This window comes from Podarcis raffonei, chromosome 5 (assembly GCF_027172205.1).
Source record: "Podarcis raffonei isolate rPodRaf1 chromosome 5, rPodRaf1.pri, whole genome shotgun sequence".
Taxonomy (NCBI): domain Eukaryota; kingdom Metazoa; phylum Chordata; class Lepidosauria; order Squamata; family Lacertidae; genus Podarcis; species Podarcis raffonei.
In genome coordinates this window covers 59,225,215-59,251,412 of record NC_070606.1, presented here as the reverse complement: position 1 = coordinate 59,251,412, position 26,198 = coordinate 59,225,215, and the positions used below count along the sequence as shown (strand labels likewise).

At 43.0% G+C, this 26,198-nt stretch overlaps 1 protein-coding gene across 4 annotated transcripts in view; it reads left to right on the top strand.

Moving 5' to 3' along the window:
* The window catches only part of ARMH3 (armadillo like helical domain containing 3), a 122,921-nt gene extending 101,842 nt beyond the window's left edge, over window positions 1–21,079 (top strand). For all 4 annotated transcript variants that reach the window (XM_053389453.1, XM_053389452.1, XM_053389450.1 and 1 more), the window contains 2 exons: window positions 17,044–17,160; window positions 19,085–21,079. In XM_053389453.1, the coding sequence (XP_053245428.1) occupies window positions 17,044–17,160; window positions 19,085–19,177 (210 nt within the window). In that variant the 3' untranslated portion in view covers window positions 19,178–21,079. The remainder of the gene's footprint in view (window positions 1–17,043; window positions 17,161–19,084) is intronic.
* The last annotated feature ends 5,119 nt before the right edge of the window (window positions 21,080–26,198 follow it).

Sequence of the window (26,198 nt, the reverse complement as noted above, 5' to 3'; positions counted from 1 at the left end):
GAATTCAGTTCAAAGTGTTAGCCGGCAAAGACTGTCAGCCCCTAGGTGCCCAAAGGGATGCTTTTCATTCCACATGAAGGGAATCCTGCATATCTCGGCTGAGATGTGTCACTGTTCTGTGTTGTATCTGACCTGGAGAGCCAGGAGATTGAATAATGCCAAATTAATGGAGAACTAGGTGCAAAAAAAGGGCCACTATTTTGTTAAATTGAAATAGCTGTATTGAGTCCCGTCAAGGGAAATAGTGGGTATAAATAATGTATAAATAAATAACTATATGGAGAGCAACCAAATTTTTAGTTTAAAGAGAGCAGGGCAAGTCAGAAGGGTGGTATACAGGTGCCAAACAAATGGACCATTGTACTGACATTCCTCTCTTCTCCTTGAGGTAGAGGAGGATAGTTTTCACCTGCTGTACCTCTTACTGGTGAAAGGTGAATTCTGGACACTAGGATGAGGGATGGCCCTATTTTCTTAATAGGGTTCAAGATCTTTACAGAGCTTCTTTTTCTTACCATGTTCTCTTCCCTGTCTTTGCTAATTAGAGGCCCATGGTACCCAGACCAAAGTAAGGAAGAAAAATCCCCTATGCTAGCCTGTCACTTTAAGATTACCCAGTTTTTCTAGCCCTTGGTTCTCCTCTGGTGGGGAGTCATGTCCTTCCTGCCAATTTCCCAATATGCAGGCTGGGGAAAGGCTGCTAGACTGCTGTCTCCTAGGTGCCATTGCTACCTTGCCTGATTCATCCCCTGGTTAAGAGCCACCTGTCAGGCAGAACCAACGTGGGTCAAGTGCCTTAAAAGCTGGACTGTTGCAAACAAAATTGGTTGTCCCTCAACTTCACAAATAAAATATTTTTGCTCTCTGGTGTCTAGTTTTAGCTTTAAATTTTTTTGGAAGCATGTTGGTTTCTTTTAACAGTACTTGGAATCTGAAAGTCAGCAAGATGGTCAGGTATATGCTTCTATCCCTCTTCTGACGATGGGCAGATAAGGGTCTATGTTGAACGTACCATATGATTGCCTGGCAACTATTCCTCTTGCCACCAGTAGCAGCTTCTGAATGCTTTGCTCCAGTGAAGCAAGCAAACAATCAAAATAAAACAAAGCTCTCCCCCATAAGCAAGGCAATAGTTTATCTTCTTGACAAAGAGGCAGATGGTCTCACAGATACGTAGTTCCATCCCCCTGAAATAATTAAAGTCTCTATTTCCCCCCCTAAAGGGAATTTGGTATGGGACAACAGAATCTGTCACTACATCCTCCATGCCAAAAAGTTCCAGATCTAGAGGACTTCCTACAGCTTCTTAATTCTTATTCAAAAGTAGGCTCTGATTCTTCATTTAACAGATGGCAGAGCTACCTCCCAGCTTTTACCCTGCCCTGTTTTCTAGTTTCCCAAGTTATGCTGTTTGACTAGGATATATCCATCCCTGTATGGAAGATCTGATCAGATCACTCGCACATTCACAGCCAGTGTTCCAGACCATTCTTTTCCTTTGTGCCATCTGAGTGTGTGTTTTAAAAGAAAAGGGTCAGACAGGTATGGTGTTCTGAACTGCCCCTGATTTTGCCTCAGAGGTCTCCCACACATTGTGGATAATGTGCCAAACTACTATCAGCTTAGCTGAAATGCTGGTCCCTTCCTAAACCTGACCTTTGTCTCTGCTCATGGGAGGAGGAGCTCACACTCCTCTGCTGCCCAGCACAAAGTAACTGTTTGTGTCGATTGTCCATTACTTTCCTTTGTACCACATGATAGTTCTTCTCTCCAGCCAATTCCTGGCCAAGAAACTGATTCAGCCTGCATTTTTACACTGCTAAGCTGTCTTGCACCTGGGTGAGGACTTCAAGCATTTAGTGATCTGCATTCACAAACTAGAAACTACTGGGGGAATATCTGGTACCCAAGACTTTTAGGGGATCCTACAAATCCATAACAATGCATACATAGAACAATAAATAAGATTTGTAACATTTGTGTGCACATGATATTTTTAAACCAATAATTAAACTGTGAAGAACCTTTCACGGAAGCAGGCAAACAGTTTCAGACGTCACAACCCCTGATAGTAAAATCTAACCACTCCCAAAGGTCCCGGGCAAAGATGTGCATCCTCATCTATCGAGAGGACACCAATAGCATCAGCACAAGATGCACCTCAGAAGAGAGATCTATCTTTCCACAAGTGGGAGACCACCAAATAAAAGGTCTTCTCCTGCACTGTCACCTGTAAATGCAATTTGCAGGTGAAATCACAAAGACTGTCTCCTCTATGTCTTAATGCCCAAGCAGGTTAATATTTCTTTTGAATATGGGGTCCCAAGTTTTTATAAGCACCCAGAATCTGGCTAAGAAGAGAATTGACAATCCTTTTTGACCCCATAAAATTTCCCACTATCTAGTCTCAGTGCCAACATGGAAAAGAGGATTGAATCTTTAGCTGGACAGATAGCTGTCCCATAGAGGAAGAGTTGAAAAAAAACATATTTTTTTTTTAGCTCTCAGCCTTTTCTGACCCACGCTCAAGGTATCATGAGTTTTGGTGCAGAGGAGGCAGTTTGACATGACGTGGGCTTTATTTTATCAGCATGAAACAACTCTCTTGCTGCTTCTCTGTCACAATTGCTGCAGTTACTTTTCCAGGAGGTTATACAGGAATATAAAGTAGGTCATGCTGTGCACTGTGGATTCCGTGCAATCCCAAATATGGAAACCTGCCTGTGCAGTCTATAAGTGGGACATTCTAGAAAGTTCTGGAAGATTAGAGGTGCCACCACTCTCTTCTTTACCCAGGTATTTTGGTGTTCTTTACATGGAGTGGGGGAGTTTAACCAACACCTTTTGGCTCAGTTTCTTTATGACCGCATAGTGAGCAGCAGCAGAAAGGGATCTCTCATCATTTGGTAGTTCTGTAAGTTGTTGTTCCCATTCTCTTCCCCACCTCCAACTCTGTACGGATGGGGTATTGCTAAACCAAATGTGCCATGACTTCTTCCACCCCTTCCAAATTCTCTGAATTGGCCCGTCCTTGTCATTGCCTAGTTTGTCAACATTGTGAAGGCATCAGCCTTGTAGCGCTTCTTGAACTCTTCATCAACACTGCCTTTGGAATCTTTAGGCTCAGAAGCCTTTGGCTACTCAGTGCCATTACTGTATTTCATCACCTAAGCAGTTGTGGCTAAGCCTTGTGCCAGTGCCCCCTTTGTATCAGCATGTTAAGAAGCTTTATACAGTGGTACCTCTAGTTACGGACTCGATCTGTTCCAGGGTGCTGTTTGCACCCCGAAAAGTCTGCAGCTAGAGTGCCACTTCTGTGCATGCATGAGACGCGCAGAGCGCTTATGCACATGTGCGCACGGTGAAACCCGGAAGTATACACTTCCAGGTTTGCCGCGTTCGTATCCTGAAAAAATGCAACCGGAGACTGATGCAACGAGGTACGACTGTACAGGATCTCCTTCTAATACTCCTACTTGTTGCATCATCATTTTCTCAACCCTTTGACAGTGGCCAAACACTATAAACAGTTCAACATTGCCCACAGCAGTGAAAGTTTTAAACCTAACCTAATGGGCTGAAGAAGTTACTCTTGGCTATCGTTTAAAATGGTTGAGAAGGAGAGAAGTGAGAAACATCCTTTTTCCTCCCCTCTGAGGTCAGAAGACAGAAGCGACGGACTAGACACGTGTTTCATTCCAGAAATCGTTTTTCCTCTGTGCTTCACAAAAGAAAAAGAAGGCAAAGAGCCACGATCTCCTCCTTCCTCCTGGCCCTCTTCACTGAGGAAGAGGTGTGAATTCTCACTGCATTTTTCATCTATCAAGTTGGGAGTGGGGGCAGGGGAACAGGCATGATGCCAGCACACTTCCTCCCCATCCACCAGCATTGGGGGTTGCCTCTAGCACTTCAGCCATGAAGAGGCAAAAGCAATCATAGACTCCCTACATGTTGAAGCCAGTCTTCCAAAGATAGTTGTGGAGTCTTTGAAAGCACCAAGCTATGCTGATGTCTGTCCAGCACGACTTCAGAGGTGCCATTCACAGTGACAACACCTGTAATTCTCAACTGTCTGGGCATTTAGAGTGAGTTAACATGAACATTGTTGTGAGCACTTGATTCTTCTAAGCCTGTCCCTTTCCCACCTGGACTGTCTGACTAGTGCTGCTCTGCTGTTGAAGTAAGTTAATAAAATTGTTGATTGGATTGATTCTGAATTACACTCTGTATTACTAAAAGAAATTAAATGCTTGATGAAGACATCACTGCTCAGATGTCCTAGGATTCAAGACTTTGTTAGGCTAAAATACTGGGTTTTGTATAGAAACGATAATTTAGAAGAGGAAGTCTCCTTCTGCATGTCAACTTCCCAAATCATATATTCACATCAACATTAATACTTGTGTCAGACTTTAAAAATAAGTAATGATATACACAGCTTTTCCTTTATGGGCATCATCTCTGTGTAGGCAAAATCACCAGAGGGTGGTATTTTGGCTACTACATGCAGTCAATGCAAGGATTTCTGCTTGCACACTAGGACTTCCTCCCCTCTCTTCCCCCTTGTTCCTGTTCTGTGCCCTCCCCTAAACTACTCCAGAGGGCTGGGGGAACTCCTAGAACAAATTTAGGGGGCATGCAGGCAGGGCTGTAGCTAGGGGGTGGTGAGGTGGACCCCCGCCAGGGGCGCACAAAATCAGCTTTAAAATATGTTCATAAATATAAATATTGAGTATTGCCTCATAAGAAATGGTTTTAAATAGAGGGTGAATTGAATGGGTGGAGGGAGGGGGTTGTAGGACATGGCTAGGGGGTGCAATCTGGACGGTTCTGCCAGGGGCGCAAGATCACCTAGCTAAGGCTCTGCATGCAGGGGGAGAAAAGGGAGAGAATGTTCTATTGGTCAAGCAGAAATCTTTGTGCTGATGGAGCTTTCACTTTAGCACTATGTTGAATACAACCTAGACATGATTCTGCTGAGAAGGGATAATGGGGCAAGTCCATTAGGAGCAGGGAACTAAGCAATAGGAAAATAAAGACAAGAAAATAATAAAGAGAACTATTTGACTTGGGGCAAATGAGTGATTTTAAAACAGGAAAAAGCAGCTAACATATTAATCCCTGCTGTGCAGCCTCTGTGTTCTTTTTGCAAATGATTTCTGAATGTCATCTAATCCTTCTAAAACTTAGGAAATACAGGCTTGTCTCTGTACGCAATGCTATGTAATCAGAGGAAATTAACCAGATGAAGTGAAGGGAGCTAACTAAATTGATAAATCATTGACGGTAAGGAGTTGTGTATGTGCTGTATCTAATTGCATTTTGTAAATTAATGCCCAACATGTTCCTGAAGGGTTGGTGTGCTGAACATATATGCAAAAATATGCTAAAATACCCCAGTGAGGCTTTGAAATCTGCCTGTTCATAGATCATTGTGCACATCACCTTCAATTGCTCTGGACAGCTTCTAACAGGGACTTTTTGCAGCCCTTGAATTTATGCAGTGGAAATTCACAATGGAAATTGAACAAGCCTCAGAGTCACGGAATAAATCAAATCTCATTTCTCCATGTGTGGAGGGTGGGCTTTTTGTCCTGTCCCTTTGCCTTTCCAGCAACTTTTAAATTGTACTGTTTTCACACCACCAGGTCAGATCCACCTTTCCTTTTAATGATCAGTTCTTAGTGCTTGGCCACTTCCCTGAACCTTTTTTTTTTTTTAAATCTAATGGCTTCTCAGATGCCTGGTGCCTTGCTATAGCTCTGTAACTTTAATTCTTGCATGAGAATTGTTAGGCAGAAAGAATGATGGCCCTCTCAGGAATATAGGAAACTGTTTTATATTGAATCAGGCCATTGAGCTCATGTATTCTCTGCACCAATGATGGAAACCTGTGGCCCTCAAGATTTTGCAGGGCTACAGTTCCAGTCATCCCTGAGCCATGCTCGCTGGGGCTGATGGGGTTTAGAGGGCCAGAGGTTTCCCAACCCTTGTCTGTACCAACTGGTAATAGTTCTCCAGGAAAGGGAGTCTTTCCCACCTCTTTCTGGAGACACCAGGAATTGAACCTGGAAGACCAGGTTCTGCATACTTAAGGAGACACTGTACTACTGAGCCTTGAGCATTCTTTAGGCTCACATGTAACACATTTGGTTGGCAGTACAGGCCAGCATTCCTAAATGTTTTCTATGAAATGCTTCTTTCACTGATAAGAAAATCTTAAATGATTTAAATGTGCCGCTTCTTTTCTTTTCTTTTTTCATTTAGGCCAGGGGTGGTGGGCAACCTCTGGCCTTCCATATGTTGGTCTGCAGCTTCCATCAACTCCAGCCAGAGGTTCCCCATGGATGTACATACAGGATGTAAATAAGGTTACTCAGGGCTGTAAATACTGTAACATTGGGCTGCAGTCTAGAGAACTGCACAATTCTTCTCTCTGTCTATTTTTAAGGCAGATATTTGGACACCAAGGCTGGCACTATAAAAGAGGATTGCTCTCATTTTTATTGTATACTTGGAATCCTATTGATTCTCTGCCTCTTTGTAAAGAGGAGGGCAGAGTTTTCTTTATACCCATGAGAGACTGATGTAACCACTTTCCAAAATCTTAAACAGAATGACTGTTTAAGATCCACCCAGCATTTCTTTAGTAGCCCCTACAGAGTCCACACCCAAGCCTTAGCAGATATGGTTTGGCATGTTGGATTTGTGCACTACTTGGTGGGGGATATTGAAGAAGTGGATTTTGGGGTATTAGCTGTAAATTCTTAGTCTAATAGTTATGCATAGTACTATTCTCTCCTGCCTTAACCATTGCTTGAGAACTTTTTTTGTTGGGGGGGGCAGTGCTTTTTACACCCTTGAAAAACCTGACTGGCACTTTCCCCCCTTATCTTCTGAGTTGTACTTAATAAAGGTTGCAATGATGAGACTAGCATGTAAGTTTGCTCATGGCCATGAAGGGTTATCTTTTCCAAAGCCTACCTCACTATCAGGGCTTACAGTTCTACTCATTCCCTCATCCTTGATGGGGAGCCATATGCCTAGATCAGAGGTTTTCAACCTTTTTGAGTTATGTCACCCCTTGCCTGCAGAGCTGGCACCCTCTCACTCTTTCTCGAACACGCTCACTTGTGGAGTGTTCCCTCAGCCTCCTCTCCCCTCTCATTGGGAGTCCTCTGAGCTGCCCCTCCCCCACCCCCTAAGAGATGTGCTTCCTCACATTGCCCCACAGATATCTGGGACTTGTCTGTCCATTCCCAAGAGTGGGTCTGCAGCTCCCAAGTCTCTAAAAGCTTTTTGATTGCACTGTAGGGGCAAAGGTTAATACTGGCTCTTTGTTTTGTAAAGGTAATTTCATCCAGAAGAAATCTATCAGGCTTGCATGTGTGTGCCCAGCACAGAGAAGTCAGCTGCCTTGCCTGGACCTGCAGCAGCCTCTAGGGTGGGGTTTGGCAGATGTTTTGCATTGGCAGTGGTATCATGAAGGGTACAGCAACGAATTGCTCCCCTGATTAAATCTGCAGGGTGCACTTTAGGGAATCGGGATTGAATTACCGGAGCTGGAACTTGTTCAAAAGCCTGAGGACCATCCCTGCTGTGATTAACAACAAAAACAAACCAACTGTTGGTTCTCTTCTGCTTCAGACATTAACTCCCTGGGTTGTACCTGTGCCCCCCCCCCCGTGCTCTGCATAAAAACGGGGAGTGGTAACTATTATGGATTCTGTAGGCAAGATCATCTGCATTTTGCTGTGGAAGTGGGGGAGATAAATTCAGTTAAATAAAAAGGAAAAGTGTATTGACCTTTTGATTAAACAAAGCATCTCAATATATAACATAGACCCTTTTCAGTTTTGCTCTATGGAAGCTTACAATTTTTTAAGCAACGGGAGTAGGTTCAGTTGGAGGTGATATCCTCTGGTGTGAGAGCTATCTCACCCTTCCTGCACCTGCGCCAGTGATCCTTCCTTCTGATCACCATTGCCTGTTTGAGCTTTGCCTTCCCACTTCCTAACTGCAGTTTGCATCTGTTGAAGATGCCCCGTGATGTTATTGTGCTCCCTTTTTGTCAGTTGTAGTCCTAAGAAGCAATTTATCTTGGTGCCCAGCCTCAGTGACCTGTTACACAAATCATGGTAGTAGTACTCGTGATCCAGAACTAACCTTACTATGGGTTATAACACTAATTTTGCCGTAGCAACTGTTGAAGAAAGGACTGGTACTGCTTTGGAATGATAGGGAATAAAGAAACAATAGTGTTTGTTTAAAAGAACAATAATTTTTGAGAATGGGGGGGTGGTTTGAGAGAAGTGCTAATGTGCCTGGATTGAATAAGCAAAAGGAGTGCAAGCAGCATAAATGGTATTTTCCCTAGTGAATTGTAGCCACGTGATTCTCATTGACTTGAATGGGTGTCGTGCTGCTAAAACACTTTTAAATTCAGCCCATTTAATGGCCAGGCTGGGAGCCAGCGGGAAATTACTGCCGTTGCTAATACATGCTTGCATCTTTGCAAAATCTGAGAGTAAACCTAGGTGGAGGAACTGTGGGTTTTTTGTACTCTCCTCTCCATCTCCAACCACATCATTTTTCCTCTTCACTGAAACTCTGCCCATGTCAGACTGTGGTCCCTGCCCCCTCTACAGTCTTGAACAGTGCACAGCACAAGGCCTATTCTAGTTGGTAACTTTGAACTACTGCTAGACCATTTTGCTGTGTCCTCACGAGGATCTGGGCTGTGTGGAGAAGTGATTTGCTAGCCTCTTGGGGTATTGCAACAATAATGTTGTCTACTGTGCAGTAAAGCAAATGAAAGATGATCTTCTCCCCAGATTTCCAGCTGTGTTGGCCTTGGGGTCCTGGCTGTGTCATGACTCTAGAGTCTAGCAGCAAACCAGACTCTGAGGCTGCAGAGGCTGCAGCTAAGTTGCTGAACCAGATTTAGGGCTCTGAGCCTGCTGTTGGAGATTGGAAGACCAGTGAGGCTGACTGACGGGAGCACCCAGAACAATCTCTCACACCACCAGGATCTGTAGGACCAGAGCCAAGACCCTAATGGGAGCCTTCCCCCTGAGCCTGAGGAACAAAATGCCTCTCACAATAGCAGCACAGGGAGGAACATAGGCAGGAGGCTATGGAACAGAGGAAGAGTGCCTGTCTTCCAGGCAGAGGATTGACACTTTAAAATCTAAAGTTATCCACAAAGGCAAGGAGCCTGGGAAAGGCAGTCTGGGTAGCAGAGACTAAAGAAGACTCAGTCTGCTCTCAACCTTTGTTGAATGAGTAAGTTGCTTGCTCAGAGCTATCCATGGTTCTGCAGCTCCTGCCTTGCCTTACATCTGACTGGAAGAGGACACATGCATCCCTTTTTGGAGGCTAACGAGCCTGAGTCCTAATCTCTGTATCCAAAATCCCTACAATATGGTGTTGGTCACATTTATGATTTGGTTAGGAACATTCCCATGAAAGAAAATGTAAAATAGAAAGTGTCAACAAGATTCTGGTGTTCTAATAAGTTATTAGCTCTTCATTCGAAGATGAGAGTGCCTGTTCCACCCCACCCATTTCTATTAATGCTATGTATCCTTTGGTTGCAAGATCCAGTTTGTTAAAAAAATGTAAGAAATACTGCCCAAAAACTCCTAACGTGTTGTTCCTCTCCACTAGAGGAACAAATAGGACAGTTTTGCTCTAATTCTGTCTCTGATAATTCTCCCAAGGTGTTATTCTTTTCCATCAGAGAGGAGGGATCAGGAAGAAAAGGACAATATTGTTCTAATTCTGTCAAAGCCATTTACTTGCCATTTAGGGGTATATTCTTGTTAGCCTCAGAATTTCATGTAATAGAACGCTATCCAAATTCACTTATCATGGGAGTGTTGCTCCTCTCTCTGGTGAGTATGAGCCCCAATTCCCTCTCTAGCTCTGAGCTTGGGAGAAGGGCAGAGGTTTCCCTCTGCTATCAAGTTATTCTTTGGAGGCACTTGCAGCACAACCCAAAGTTCAGGATGATGTCGGACAAGCTCTTGCCCCTGCTTCAGTGAGGAGTAGAGTTGATGGTGAGCAGCTGTGTATCACCTTCATCTGAAAGAAACTGGAAATGGACATGAAATCTTAAGAACATAAGAAGCATTTGTTGGATCAGGCCAATGGCCCATCAAGTCCAGCATCCAGTCATCACATTGACCAACCAGATGCTGGTTGGGAAATCAGCAAATAGGACCCGAGCGCAAAAGCACTTGCCTCTCTTGTGGATTCCAGCAACTGATATTCAGAAGCATACTGCTTCCAACCACGGAGGCAGAGCATAGCCATCATGGCTTGTAGCATTGACAGCCTTCTTCTTCATGATAATCCTATTTTAAAGCCATCCATGTTGATGGCCAACTGTTCTACAGCACAGTCATTTAGGTAATCTAGACATTTTACCTTTTGTCATAGGTGGAACACATATGCAGCCATTCTATGTGAGGATACTTGAAGCCATCCATTACTACAACAAACTTCCCATGATATGCTTTTATCGGTCACCAGAAATTCTTTGTTGCATTGAAAGTGCAAACTAGGCCCAGGTGGCAGTGCAATTTTGTTTTGAACAATTTTGAATTTGGCAAATATTTCGTTTATTTTGGAAAGTATGCCCTTGGTTAATGCAAATCATTGACTTTGGCTACTGAGGGATGTTTTTAAAAGCTATGAACACTTAATTCATATGTGTTCCTTCCAGCTGAACTAATGAATGTATACAGTAAACAATAGAGAGTAAAAAGAGCCAAATTTGCCAGAATGGTACACCCACCCACACAGAGAGAGAACCTAAGATCATTTCTAACAGCATACTTGCTAGGCATGCCTGAGGGAGGAGCTGGACTCCAGGACAGTAACCTGTCATCCCCAAATACCATGTATAAGAAGATTCTCCTCCTCCTCCTCCTCCTCCTCCTCCTCCTCCTCCTCTCCCCTCCCCCACCCCCAGTTTGGTCCTACTTCTACTCATTTGTAATTTCTGCTAGTTGAGTTTAGTATCCGTAGTACATTATCTGAAGAATGTAGTGAGACTCAACTGATAGCTCCATCTGCTTGAACTAACATACGAGAATGACTTGATTCTGTGGTTAGTCGTACGGATAACTGATAGTCTGAAACAGCACTGCTGTAAAAACCTTTCAATTTGGATCATGAACCACAGCCTGCTTAGCCATTCTGTCTACAGCTTAGCATATTTGTCTGTGGAAAAGTGGTCTCCTGCTTCAAATTCTGGCATTGTGTGTTCTATGCCTCTACAATAAAACGGAGTAGGGCACTTCACTTGATCAGGTGCTAACTATTTAACTATTGTGGATGCTGGTTTTAGTCCAGGGCTACTGCTTTAAATGTCTATTCCGCCTTTCCACACAATAGTGTTCAAGATAACAACAACAAATGAGATACAATGCAAAATATAGAACAAGTAAAAAACAGATCAATAAAGCAGTGGCTGTTTAACAAAAGGCAGGCAGTAGATGAAACAGATCAGTGGAACTGGCCAAAAGCCTGTCTAATTAGAAAGGTGTTCTCTTGTCAAAAGATCGCTAGAGAAATAAGGCTTCCTAAGAAGGGAGTTCCAGGGCCTGTGCAGCCACTAAAAAGGACCTTTTTCTACCAAATGAATGGTGGCAGGACAGAAAGAGGAGCCTCTTCTATAGATCTTAAAACCCAGGCACGTTTGTATGGGAGAAAGTGGTCCTTAGGGTTACCTCAACCAAAGCTGTTTAAGGCATTGTTGAGCATCACCAGCAGTTTGAATTGCACTTGGAAATAGACTGATGGCCAGTGAAGATGTTATATGAAGAAAGTCACATACTGCCTATAACCAGCCCCAGTTAGCATCTCGGCTGCAGCATTCTGAACCAGCTGAAGTTTCCAAGCACTCTACATAGGCAACCCTCCACAGAGTGAAAATACAGTAGTCTAGATGAATGAAATGTAACCAAGACATGTGTCATATGGCCAGATCTGAAATTTCTAGGAATGGACACTGTACACTAGCCATAACTGTGAAAGGCCATTCATGTAATGGTTCTAATGTGCATGTTCCTTAATAAATACCTTAAATGAAACTAGATTCAGATACATTCACTACTTCTTCATTTGCTGAGATAACACAATGCTTGTTAATGTGTGGATTGCTCTAAGGAACATTAGGCTGAATTGAAAAGAAGTTGAGGGAGGATTAAGAAAAAAATAGAAACCATGGAAACTTGGACAAAGCTTCTCTTGGTTAGGAGTAGTGTTTATGCACAATTCCCTTCTCTTGTCATTTGTGCAGTTATATATTACCTTTTACCTTGCTTTCTCGCTTCCCCAAGGCCTCACCTAAATGTTCAGCACACTATGAAAGACTAAGTGTTGCAGTAAATTACACAATAGTTCAGAAAGTATGCAAATTTAATTTAGTACATAATTACTCTTGAGTGAGGAATTGGGATTTTGGTGGAATTGAGCTGAACACTGTTAATGGATCTCAGATGAATATTGTGGGTGGTCCAGTCACAGTCTAGATATCTAGAAACAGTTACAAAATGTGCTGAGTGTTTTGTTTTTATTTAACATCTAATTATTTAGTTACATACTTTGTCTTTGCTGCTTCTAGGAATTAATTCCAGCAGAGTCTTCAGCTGCATCAGCAAATTCTTAAGATGCTGTCTGCAGACTGATACAATTTTTCAGCTTTTTCTGTATTAATTAGAACACACTTGTAAAATTTGTCAATTATCTGTTGTTTTATGTACAGATGCAGTCACTGCTTTCCAGTTAAAGTGATAAGTCTTTCAATTACAGGAAGAAATTATATTAGCAGCTAATAGTTTCCAGAGGCATGCTTTTGGATAATGGATGGGCATGTTAAGTGTAGGACCATTTTTGTGACATACAGTGCTTAATTAACTTTATTTGTTTTGGAAGAATGCATAGGAAATAGCTGTTTAAATCAAACTCATTGGGCTGATCTGTCCCATCTAGCTGTATTCTGGAAGGTAAACACTGCAGGTCTAGCAATTCATTATATTTTGCTTTGAAAGGGCTTTAGTTAGGATGGTCTTCCCCAACCTGGTGCGTGCCAGATGTGTTTTGGACTATAACTTCCATCAGCTTTCTGTTACAGGGATAATATAAGTTGCCACTTTCAAAAGAAACTAAGGCAATTGCATCTTTGGCCTATCTTCTCAGCTGTTTCTGAAATAACCTCATGACAGATATTACTGCGAGTTCGTATGACCCCCTTTGTGTGCTCAAATTAGGAGGGGGGAAAGCAAAATAGGGGCACTAATTGCACAACCTTCCTTGTTTCCAAGGTAGCTATTAAAATCTTAACACTTTTCGATTTCCCATATATGCAGTTCCACAGTCCCCAGAGCTACAATTATTTCCTTGCCGTGGGGCGTTTATTTTTTCTTGTTACTAAACCTATAAGAGAGGTCATGAAGTGAAGGCCTATTCAGTGATAACATAGTGAAAGATAGATCTAATCTTCAACAATACATACCTGTTTGAAAATGGTTACAAGTTCCTTCTTAAAGCAAGAATCTAATGGGTTCCTTCCTCACAAGGTACATCATTTTCAAATGTTGCAACAAATAGGCTATCTTTACATGTGCACAAGAAATGTGACTCATGAAAGAGCATTTAGACTATAGCCCCCACCCCGAAGTACCCTTGATGGGTGCATAGAATGGTTAAAACCTGTGACGTTTTATATAGAAGTGTTCCTGATATGCAGAATATAATAATCTGAATTTTTTTAGTGCTGATTACCCAAATCAGGCACATTCATAGCACACACACCCCAAACACCATCTTTTTATATTATTGACATCCATCCATCTCGATAGACAATGGAAGAGTGTGCCATTGGGGTAAGTCAAATTGTTGGAGAGTTACAGCACCTGCTGTAGCTGTAGAGACCAATATGAGAAACATGTTTTGATGCAGCTGGGGCAGATGAAGGTGTTCACTTCTGCTGATGCATGTGTACTATGGTGTTTCTTCTCTCTCTGGTCCTCCCAGCGGTCATTTCTCCTCTTGTCACTTCTGACTGTCTCCAGACACTGCAGTTTTAATGTTGCCAGCCTTCATATCATGTTTGCAGACATCTTTATAACATCATCTGCCAGCAGGCCTGGAGCCAGCTCCTTGGGGATCCTGCCATCTTCCATTCTGTGTCCAAGACGAAGCCAGTGTAGATGTCACTGAGACAGAAGTGTGAACATGCTGAGAATGTTGGCTTGGAAGAGCACATCTTTGTTTGAGACTCTGTCCTGCCATGTGATGTTTATATTAGGAAAGCCAATACTGATTTATCAGGAAATGTATTCTAACACTATAAAATATAAAGTCTCTCAGTAATTCAGTAGGATTTTATTCCATCAGAAACAGCCTTTTTGCACCTCTATGTTCCCTTGATAGTTCAAGAAGTTCATTCAATTATCATACTGGTGATGTGTTTTGGATGCTGTCTCTGCCTTCCATATTAATAGGATACCAATGTGGCTGAGATAGATGTTTCTTTGTTTTTTAACTCACTGTGCAAGAGGTCTGGTACCTGCCTCAGATCAGCATCTCTGACTGTAGTTCCAGAAACAACAACATACCACAACATGGCTGAGTTGCAATAGTTACCTGATCTTCTTATTTGCAAAACTGTATTTGACCATACAAGCACAAGAGCTTAAATTCTCACAAGTTGCTTAATAAGATCCATGTTTCTTCTATACATGGACAAAAACCTGTCTTTTGGAATGATTGGGAAATAATTCATTTTTTGCAGAGAACATCATGCATGGGCTCTTGGTTCATGAGAACAACATGTCTAAATCTTTGACAGTGAGGATTTCCACCAAGTGGACAAAACCAGCCTGTTCCTAAAAATTCTTGGACTGACACCCTTCATTTGCTCCATAGCAACTGTAATGTGAATGCTCACTTAGACAGCCTCCTGTATTGCAGATTGTCACTTGCAAGTCAAGTGTTGTTCCTACGTACTGAGGTGCAGAGAAATTGGTAATGTGCAAGACTGTTGCCACAAGTTGCAGCTTGTTCAGGGATTGACCTCACACTACCACCCACATCTTGCATCCCTAAGATATGGCAGGCAGTAGCAGGGTGGTAGCTGCTACTTCGGGGGGGGGGGACAAGCTGCAGAGAAATCTGGAGCAGGGTATATCTGAACGAAGAACAAAGCAGATTTATCAAAGGAGCCAGCTCTGTTCCTGCTGTGAGTGGCCTCAGCCTAGATCTTCAAATTACATAAATTCTAAACTGCATCTGTCGCTTGTGGAAAGAGAAGACGGTTCAGGCGAAACCACTGTAAATGCCAGGCTTCTAATAACAAAGAGGGTATAAATAATGGTCCTCAACAGAGTGTAAGAATGGGGAACTGAGATTTGTGGAAGAGCTGCTCCCTGCCATGTTCTTGGCTTAAAAACCGTTGCAGCTATTCCCCTGCCTGCTGGACCTCTCTTTTTGCAACACTCCTAACAGGTATTTTGGTGTGCCATCTCTGCCCACAAACTGAGGCTTACATATCTTCAGAAAGTGAGGTGATCTGTTTAAAAGCTGTGCCAATCCAACAGGGACAATTAAGCTTTGTCTCTTTCTGAGGTTTTTTTCCTGAGAGGCTTGGAATACACGCCTCTGTTTGCTGCTGGAGTTGTTGTTATTACTTATATTTGTTAGTTGATTTGCACAAAAGAAAGTCTCAAAGCAACTTAACAAGATAACAGACCACAGATAAAACAATTAAAACCAGAAAATTTAAAACAATGAAATCCAAAATACTTAAAGCATTTATCCACCCCCGCTAAAGGTGACCATCACCACAGGAGCCAACGATTAGCAACGGTCTGAGTAATAATGATGGCACCAGGTGCATTTCCCTGGGGAGAACATTTCACAGATGGGTGGGGAGGTCACTACTGAGAATGCCCTTAAGCAACAGAACTTCATGTGCAGCAGTAGGAGGCTGATGTGACTTAATGTGTTGCACAACAGCAAGAAAGCCCACCCAGAAATGATGTCAGAGACTTCAGGTCAATGCCCAGGAACAGACAACCATTTAAATATGGAAGGAAAGTAATTGATACTAAACTTAATATGCCTTTTTTTAATTTAAAAAAACCCAGTGTTGAGAACTTGTGTGTGCAAACTCTTGCATTCTCACTGCCTCCTCAGGCATTTAAAAATAAGATCATGGTAGCTTTTTCAATGTGTCATGGTAAGAAGCTAAACAGGTGAGAACCTTGTACACACTGCCTTGAAGCACACATTCAGAAGACAGCTCTGTTCAGAGCCTCCTTCCCTTTCAAGTACACTTCACCTTCTTTCTGTGGTTAATTGCAGATGACTTGAATCTGTACAGTTGGCAAGAGGACAGAGTTCTGATTCATGGAGCGGTGGTGATAGCTTTCTATTTAACTGTCTGGCAGAGGGTGTATTATTCTATTATGCTCAGTCCCTAGTAGCTAGTTGCATTCGGGAGTGAATTATTCTTCCTCCTGGGTCTGATCTCTGTGCTTGAGGTCTAGGCTTTCAAACACTTATTATTCCCATCGCAACCTCGGCACATATGCAAGAAAATGGCCAATTGAATCTGTAGATAGCTGTTACTGCTGGCGATTTTTTCCTCACTGCCAGTAAACCTGACAAACAGAATCAAGGAAGGAGCCTGTTTTCAGAGGAGGCAGCCTGTTCTAGCAACAGCAGGATTGCTGACAAAACTATTCAGAAGTGACCTTGCAGCACATTAACATTTATTCATTCCACTGCACCGCCCCATTCTCTGTTGTGTCGTGCATAGATTGCACCTGTGGAGAGCATCTTCGAGGTGCTAGGCAGCACATTTTTATAGATCTACTTGGCAGAGCTCCTCCAAGTTTGGCAGATTCCTCTTCCATCCTCATTTCCCATTAAGGCAGTAGGATTCCTATACCCTCACTGCTGAATGCTGTAGATTGAACAATTTTCAACAAGCTGATTCTTCTTTCCCATTGTGTATTTCTGGTGCAGGTTTTGGAAGTGGTGCGCTCCAACTATGACACCCTCACCCTAAAGTTGCAGGATGGGCTGGACCAATATGAACGTTACTCGGAGCAACACAAAGAAGCTGCTTTCTTTAAAGAACTGGTGAGTTTCAGCTCGTGAGTAGGAGCCTCAAAGTCTTGGCCCATGTCTACTTTGCAGAGCAGCCACAGCACAGCCAGAAAGTCCCTTTTATTATCCAGAAATATGACTGGCACAGGTGACAAACTGGTGTACTTTTCATTAGGTCACTTTGAACAGGATGCTGGCGAGACATGATTAGGGAAAGAAGGTTTTACCTCCATTCATCTCAGGGCTTCTTGCACTCTTTTTTTGCATGTTCCTAAAGGAGAGAGCCAGAGAAATCTCGTGCTGATTGAACCTGCCAGCAGCTCATCAGATGAGCATGTTCCAATAGTTCCATTGACAGAACATGAATAAGGGTGGTTTTTCATTTGAATTTCCCAAGAGGGAAATTGCCAAACACAGAAGCTTGAAACAGCCATGTTCAGAAACAGCCATGGCTTTCCTGATCTGTGCATTCATACAAGCAGGTGGCATATTCCCCTTCCCTTGTACCATGTTCTCTGCTACTTTTTGTGCATCAGCTGTGTGTGCTGCCTAAGTTCTCCCCCCCCCCTCTTTCAGGAATTGTTGCTGCTCAGTATGCCCTGCTGTTCACTAACTTTACATTTCCCTTGATTAAAATGCAGATTTGCTTTTTCCAATTTTCTGAGATTATACTTTTTCCAGAGTCCATCCTCCTAAATGCTAGTAGTTTAGATTCAGTTTCACTGAGTATAGCTAACACAATTGCCAGCGGTCTTCCTTCCTCCAGTTTTTCTATCAGAAATGTTCAAATGGACTCTCTTCCCAGTTGAATGAAGACAAGGAAGCTTTCGTCATTATTCTTCATCTGATGATTGAACAAATGCAACCAGTTTAATCCCTATTTCTCTAGAGACTTCTTGAGCCTCTTACAAGCCAATCTCTGAGAACTACAATAAATGTTTTGTGTATTTCCTGAGTTTGCTATCAAAGCAGAAGGGAAGAATCCAATTGACCTGGTTTGGTTGTATGTTGACAAAATCCCATTATTTACCAGTTAAGATCTGCTGCCCTATTTAATAGTAAGGGGGTACATACTCTGAACCAAACATGTTCAACATTAAATTATGGAAATGTCCCAGGTCTGCACTGTTTATTTTGATTGCTGTGTTCAGAATTTTTATGGAGAATTATGTACATTTATCTATGACTACAAATAGAAGGTGATCTAGATGGAAACACAAAAGGTTCAACTAGTTCAGCATTCTGTTTCTTACAGTGTCCCTGAAGGCAGCTGTCATGACTTAACAGACCTATCACCCATGGCTTTTCCCAGTCCTCTTTTAAAACCATTGAAACCAGTGGTCCTTGCCACATATCATTACAGTGAATTCCATTTAAAAACATAGAGAAAGGAGGAGAGTACAAGCTCTTAAGTTTCTTCTCCTGGCTTGTGCAGGAGACTTCAAAACAGTAAACATCCATCCAGGACTCAGGGCTTGCACCACTTGTGGCTCAGTTGTGTACTGAAAGTTGCATGCCTGGGAGCTGTTCACAGTCCTGCCAACCTTGCATCTAGCCAATTTCCCACTCTGTCTTGCCACCTCCACTAGCTCTAATCCTGACCTCACCACCACATCCTTCCTCCAATTTACCTCTGGGTTGAATGCACCCAATTCCTGAGAGCTCTGTCTTGGCCCACAAGCTCTGAACCACCCGAGACACAAAGATAGACTGAGGAAGGAAATTTTTCAGCCATCTCTGCACCTGGGTAGATTGCAAGCAGCATGAGAGAGATTCATAAGCTGTTTTGATCTGACTGAACATCCTTGTGGTAGTTGAAAGTCTTAGTTTGTTGGTAGGCTTTCTTCCCTGAGCCAATCACGTTTCAACAAAAGCTCACCTATCAGGGGTCTCCTTCAGTGCCAGAGGTGCTGGTCTGTGTAAGTGGTATATGAAATGACTGTTCTCTCTCACACAGGTTCGATCCATCAGCATCAATGTCCGGCGAAATCTGGCCTTCAACACTCTCAGCCAGGAGACCTTGCTTAAAGAATTCTCAACCATCTCCTGAAGCGGAGTTACCATCCTGCTTCCTGGCCAGTCCTGGCATCACTGAGTCCCTTTCCCCAGCATTGGCTGTAACTCCTGATTGTGGGGTGGTCTATCCCTAGTGCTTGTGTGGTTTCCCCCAGGAATCATCAAGGGAAGAACTGGACTTGTCCCACATTCCTGAGCACAGAGAACTGGTGATGTTGACTACACTGTGGAGTTGGGAGTGAGGAAGAGGAATATGTAGTTACCACTTTTTCTCGCTTTTCTCTGTGCAGCAACTATTGTGCAGGGGTAAGAGTTTTCCCCCAAGTGAGCAAAATTAGAGCAAAACAGTGTTGTTGGGAGAGCTCATCCTTCTGATCCTCTGCAGCCTGTCTGATGATGGACAGATGCCGAGGAAGAGAAAGTAGTGCAGGCCATGGGAACTAAGTCCTTTATAATAATGGGCAGATTGACTGAACTTCTGTCTATAAGTTATCTGCTTGACTTGGGTGCGTTGCATCTGTTGCCCATGTGTATTGCCAGTCCCATCTCAAACTGGTGTGGAAATTACCAGCTGAAGTCTCTGCCCTTCACTCTGAGTTAGGGCCTCCTGACTGAATGGTGCTTCCAAGAGATTCTCTTCAAGAGGTTTCGCAGTGTCCTGCCTAAAACACTTGGTCTCCGGAGTTCCTGAACTAAGAGGTTACCTCTATGAGCTCACCTCTGCTATTCCTACTGCCCTGTTCTAAGACTCTGGAGATTAAGGATATGAATATATGCCATTGATTCCCCACCCCCACCCCATAGGACCAATAAAAGAGAGTGCCCTCTGCTTTTATTGCTAATACAGTTGTTGTGTATCAGAGGGAACCCGTTTCCCCCTGATTCCAGTAGGTTAACTAAGCTCCTACATTAGGTTCTTCAGCACCTCTCCACTGGCCTGATACTCCTAGATCCCCAAGGTGCGGATATGGTGACCAAGTGCTCCTATCCACATTTTCAGTGTCTAGTTCATTCAACACGTACACTGCCTATGCCAAATTTCACATTGACTGAAGCAGGAACTGCTTAGCTCACCTTCCCTTCCTCTGTCAAAGTCTACCTTCTCTGTGCTCCGATAAAGTGCTTCATTGCATAGGTAGAAGTAGGGAATTAATTAGTTGGGTGTATCTCGCAGCATTTTAGGGGAAAAGAAGCCTGGGATGGGGCAAATCAGTGTTCTACATCTCTGGCATTCTGTTCTATACTCTTGTCCACCAAGGGCTGCAACGGCAGATTACAGGACATGTTTGTTCAGTCAGCTGTCCCATAGATTTTTGTTATCCTTTTTCTAGAAATATAGGACTGTGCTCTGTTGGGAAGCCAGGAATTGGTCATACCTTTGGTACTGTACTCAGACTGGAAATCTCAATCAGATGAGCTCTAAAATTTAGAGTCTGAATTCTTAATTAAAACGTTGGGAGTATTTGGCACAGTATCTGTTGCAGGGGGTTGTCTCCTACCTGCATATTATCTTCCAGGCTGCAGAACCATGTCCAATGGATGCCAACAGGATTCGGCAAGCAGGTATACAGGCACCCTTACTGGGCTCTTTCCTGGTGTATGTTGGTTATTATTCAGAACAGACTGCCATCTTGTGTGATTCCTCTGTTCTTTTTGGACTCCGATGAGAACCTCCCTTCCCCAGTACGTGGATGGATCTCAGCCATGCTTAGCAGTGGACTCTGAGGCCAGAATTTCAAGGAAGAATTCTTTTTTCCCCCTCTAGAAGAAACACTATGAACACCTTGCTGCTGAAATAGCACCTGTAAGATGATGTATATAGAATTTGGCAGTAAGGGGCCAGGGAGGGGTGTGGCGCCTCTGATCACTCTATTGTGTGCAGTGTATCTTTTTGTGCTCTTTTGGGGGAGAGGTAATAAATTATTACTACTCTTAACATTTTCTTGGTGCTAATGCTGTGCTTGCCGCTGTACCAAATACACAAACGACATAGTCTTTGCTTCAGAGCACTTGACATAGGTCATGAGAGTTCTTTTCAGCAAGGTGTGTGTTTCTGCGCTTCCCCCTTTCCAATCTGCATTCTGTAGTTAGTTCTCAGTTTGTTATAGGAGTACCCTTTGTTTTAGGATGTACTTCCTAGTTTATAGTGATTGGTATTATTATGAATTGATGCCTTTGGGTTTATCTGACTCAGTTGGAAGCATCTTGGATTGTCGTTTGTATCCAACACTGTCATTTCTCTTGCACAACAGACTTTGGCTTGCACGGTTGAACTCCCCCCTGCATCTCCCTGAAGCAGATTTGGGGAGGGTGGGGAGAGCACAGGCAGAAGAAGTCTCATTGTGCAAGTGGAATGTCCCTCACTCAGCTTTGGATACAACACAATGTCATTTTTCTACTGCACACTTCCTGTTTGAATGCATATCCCTTGATGCATGTGACAAAAGGTTGGCTGGGGGAAGATGCTACCCTCACTATATGCACATATTTTTTTTACATGTCAAGCAATTCAAGGTGGTTTGGGTCAAAGGTCTCTGTTATGAAGTGTGCAGTGTGCACGCAATGCAAGCTTGCACATGCAACCTTGGCCCCTATTTTTAGGATCTTTTGTGCTTGAGCCTGAACACACTCTGGAATTTGGAACTCCAAGGGTCATCATGGACAATGAAATCTCAAGTAATTTTTTGTATCGGAAGGAATTACTGTAACATATTTGTTGAAAGCTATTAAGCAGATTCAATTGATGCAGATGTTCACAACACACTAACAACAGGCTAAGTTTAAATGAGTTTAAAGCTAATAAAAGGGTTAAAACTAATGGTGCAAGCTTTCAATTCGCAGAAATATGCAGCAAAAGAAGAATGCTAACAAGAAATTAAGGAGGGGGGAAGCTGCCTGGCCACAGCAATAAAAGGAAATCATTCTAAAGCACCAGCCTTACCACAAAAACTGCAGGAGGGGGCTTGTGCAGCACACTTTGGAAAAAGAAGATGAACACAATTTGGCAATATTAACAAATGAGGAAAACGTTTGGGATGACTGGCAAAGGAAAAGGATTTCAGTTCTGGAGAGCTTGAAGCAACTAACGGTATGAGCTATTTGGCTTTCTTAACAGAAAACAGGGAAGTAATTTTTTTTTAATAGTGGAAATGCTTGAAGTGGTTTGTGAGCATAAAAGAGAGAAATGTGGTGGAGAAAATTGCTGCTGAGGATGTGCTATACAAATCTGTTTGGAAGAAATGGGAAGGTAAAGGCAAAAAAAATGCACGGGGTGGGGAGGGATTTTTAGAGCAGTAGGACAAGCATGGAGAAGGGAAAGATCTGTTGCCAGCTTAAGAACACTGGCTCAGAGTATTTTGGTAAGGGATGCAGAGGAGAGTTTGGTAGTGTCACCCTGGAACCATTCTGGTACGGCAAAAGGAACAAAAACAAGGAAAAATAAAATGAGGTAGTGTAACAAAGGGGCATATGGCCTGTTCTGTGAAAAAGAGGACGCAGTTTCTGACACCTGCAGAGTGGGTGGGTGGATCTGAGAGTCACAGATTACAACCTTAATGAAGATCCTGGGAGATAGAGTCCAACCCTTGAAGATAAGAAGCCCCTAACTTTGAGCAGGCTAGTAGCAGCTTTTACGACCAAATCTGAGTTTAATATTTACAATAAAAGGCTAAAATATTGTCTTCCCGAAAGCACTGGGTGCTAAAAGTTTCTAAATCATGCCAGCCAGGAAGAGATTGTCCTAAATCTCTGAGAAATGCCTTCTAAAGGTGTAACTTCTTTCTGATGTCCAGGTGCGGGAGGGGAAAAAGATTAACATCATCACTATTTTCTGGTGGGAGCCTGATCCCACTGAAACTTCCTTATTAGCTATGTGGGGAAAACGAAAGAGTGACATTTTAGGCGTCTTGGCTTAACACTTCCAGAAAGAGTCTGATGCTCTTGTGTTTTACTTTTAAATTTACAAGTGATAAGGAAGGATGCCAAGAAGACAGCTGCCAATGTATTTAGCAGGACACATTGCAGGTGGTTCATTCCTTGTCTTCCAGATCATAACAGAGCTTCCATTCTCAGGTGCAGGCTACAATACTGCAAAATCTGAATTTAGGGGTACTTCGTAATATTCCCTCTTTCTGTTGCTACTGCACACTGGTTTTTTCCCCAGCAGCACTCATGTCTTCACACAGCATAGTATTAGAGGCAGTGCATTAGGCCCAAGGCAAAACTTGGGTTTGATTATTTTGTTGACTGGCCTTCCTTTTATCCTGTCTGGAACCACAGCTGCCTCCTAGGCAGTGGTTTGTCCCTTGAGAGATATGGAAATTATGTCGCTGCTTGCAGAGGCCATAGAAAGAGAAAGAACTCAGAGCTGTGAATTAGTGATTCTAGATTAGTTAGCACAAATCTATCTGCAGTGGGGTCTTCCTTATTCTGAGCCATGACCCCTGTCTGAGACAGCTGTAGCTTTTCATCTCTGCTAATTCCGCTTGGATTTTCCTCCATTCCTTCCACCTGATGCCGGCTCAGACTCTTTAGAGACAGGATATGTTTAGCGCTAATGAGGGAGACTAAGATGGGGCTTGTGGTGGAGAATTTCGACAGATCTATATGGAGCACTTGAATAAATTTTATAATGGTTAATTTATAGCTGTCTTTGCCATCAATTTAGCTGCCTCTGAGACTCTGGAGTTGCCAGGTCTTAAGTGGAGTGGCAGAAGCCAGAAGACAAATATTTTAACTGCCTATAATGACCTAATCTTAGGAGGGAGGGGGTATGTACCACAAAACATGGAAGTGGATGTCCCTATTTTTTAACTTATGTGTGATCTAAGCAGTACTATTTTTCGGGGGGTGGGGGTGCCAGAACTCAACACGAATGTCTCCCTTGTTCTTTTATAATGGCAATGGTGCCCACCTGAGAGGTGCCAGAACTGAGTTCAGGTGAGTTCTAGCACCTCTTTTCTCCTAGGATGCTTGCATACAGAATAGCCTCCTTGCACCCATATTTAGGGGGGCAAGATGCAGATGAGGGCAGGGCACCTATACCTATATAAATAGTTGTGTGGAGGAGAGAATAACATGCAAACTGTACCTGTTGAAATTCTGTGCTCTGCATAACCATTAAAGGTGCAGGAACCGTGCCCTCATTTGCATCTTGGCCACCCTGCCAACCTTTGGTCTTGGTCTTTCAGTGCCCAGTTCTCCTCATCTGTAGGAGCCAATACTGAAGCCAGAGCCAGCAATATGTCAGACTTTAATAAAAATGGATGCTTTTAAATTCTAAACATTTAATTTTGGCAGCCAACCTCTTGCAAAGCTTTCAGAGCAATCTTGTTAATGTTTTAACCAAAGCAAAAACAAGCATATCTCAGCACTTCTGTCTGGCTCTCAGGATCCCCCCCCCCACATCCCCTACCTCCTGGCTTCTGCTCCTGGAGCTTGCTCAATGCTGCTGCTGCAGCGTGCTTTGCCTGGCAAGTCTTAATTTGCCAAATGGACATTTGCTCACAGCTTGCCCTTAGTTAAAGGGTGGATTGAAGTGGGGCGATTGAAATCTCATAGCCATTAACAATGTCTATGAAGTGAATGTTCATAAAGCAGTGAGGGGGAGACCCCTGCAATATCCTTCCATTTTGAGCAGAATCTAAACTAAGAAAAGGATAAATTATAGATGTTTTCAGTGGGCATATATAAATAGTTGCAAGCCAAGGAACTCTTGCTCTCAATTTTTTAAAAACTGCTATACACAAAGAGCATCCTAGAAACACTGTCCATGCTCGTTAGGGATTGTGCTGGTGATTTCACCCTCATATTACCTATATATTGGGCAGCCAATGAGATAATGATGTTCTACCACATGCCTCATCTCTCTCTCTCTCTCTCTCTCTCTCTCTCACACACACACACACACACACGCACACACACACACACACACACACACACACACACACTGACCACTCAAGTGCTCCCCTTCCATCAGCTCCAGTGGCTCAGGCAGTAATGACTCTGCTACTTCCAGTCCCCAGGTATCTCCACAGGCAGTTCTAATCTTGTACTCCTCACAAGCACTATTTCTGAGCACAGTTCAAAAAGGAAAGTCCATGCAAAATAAGACATTTCAGCACTTTTCATAGAACCTCAGACCATGTCTGGCCAACCGGTACAGAAAACTACCTCCAAGCAGCCTTGCAGCTGCTGAATGACCAGAAGGCAGATTTTGCTGCATTTCCCCAAAATAAATTTCTGTCCCTAGCACCAGCATTTGTTTTAGTGTTCTGACAGCCCCTGGACTGCAAAGCGAAGTGGCCCAGAGGCACTATATGGTCCATTAATAGAACACCTAACAATGGCAACTTTCACCCATTTAAATCTGAAATGGCTCAATCACTGCATGAGAACTTAATATTTGCCAATTTTTCATCCTGGCAGGAATTGAATCTCTGTGGGCATCTGTTGATCATTCAGAAGCAGACTCTATAAATGTTTCCAATACAGAAGGCTTCCAGTTCTCTCTTTGCAGCCCTGAGGGAGTTTGTGAATGTTTTTATAAAGGTTATGGCACACTTTGTCTAGCAAGAATTGAGTCTTTCCCAACCCAGATTATATTATTCTGGTCTTGTCCATGGGGCGGACAGAGAATAAAGGGATGTTCAAGCCTGTCTTAACCTGCCTCATGGACTAACTGCATCTAGAGAGCTCTCTTCCTCTGTTGCAGTGATGAGAAATGCTGAAATCATGATGAAATTGGGTTATTGATGTTAACATCCAGATTTAGGTCACTGATGAGGACTTTAGGCAAATGTGGATCTTATAGTCAACCAGTAGGGGATGATTATCTCACAAGAGTAATTGGTCCAGATTCCACACAGTTGTTTTCAGGGCTCCTCTTGCCTTCCGGCTTGAGACTGCAGTGCAAACATACCTACAGAGTTAGTTAATGAGGGATATTTGTGTATCGCCATTTTGGGGTCTGTTCCCAGTCAGATGCAGACAACCACAGACTGTCTTCCTTAGTCTGAGTATTTTTGTGTGTGATAAAGCATCCTGGATTTAGGAGC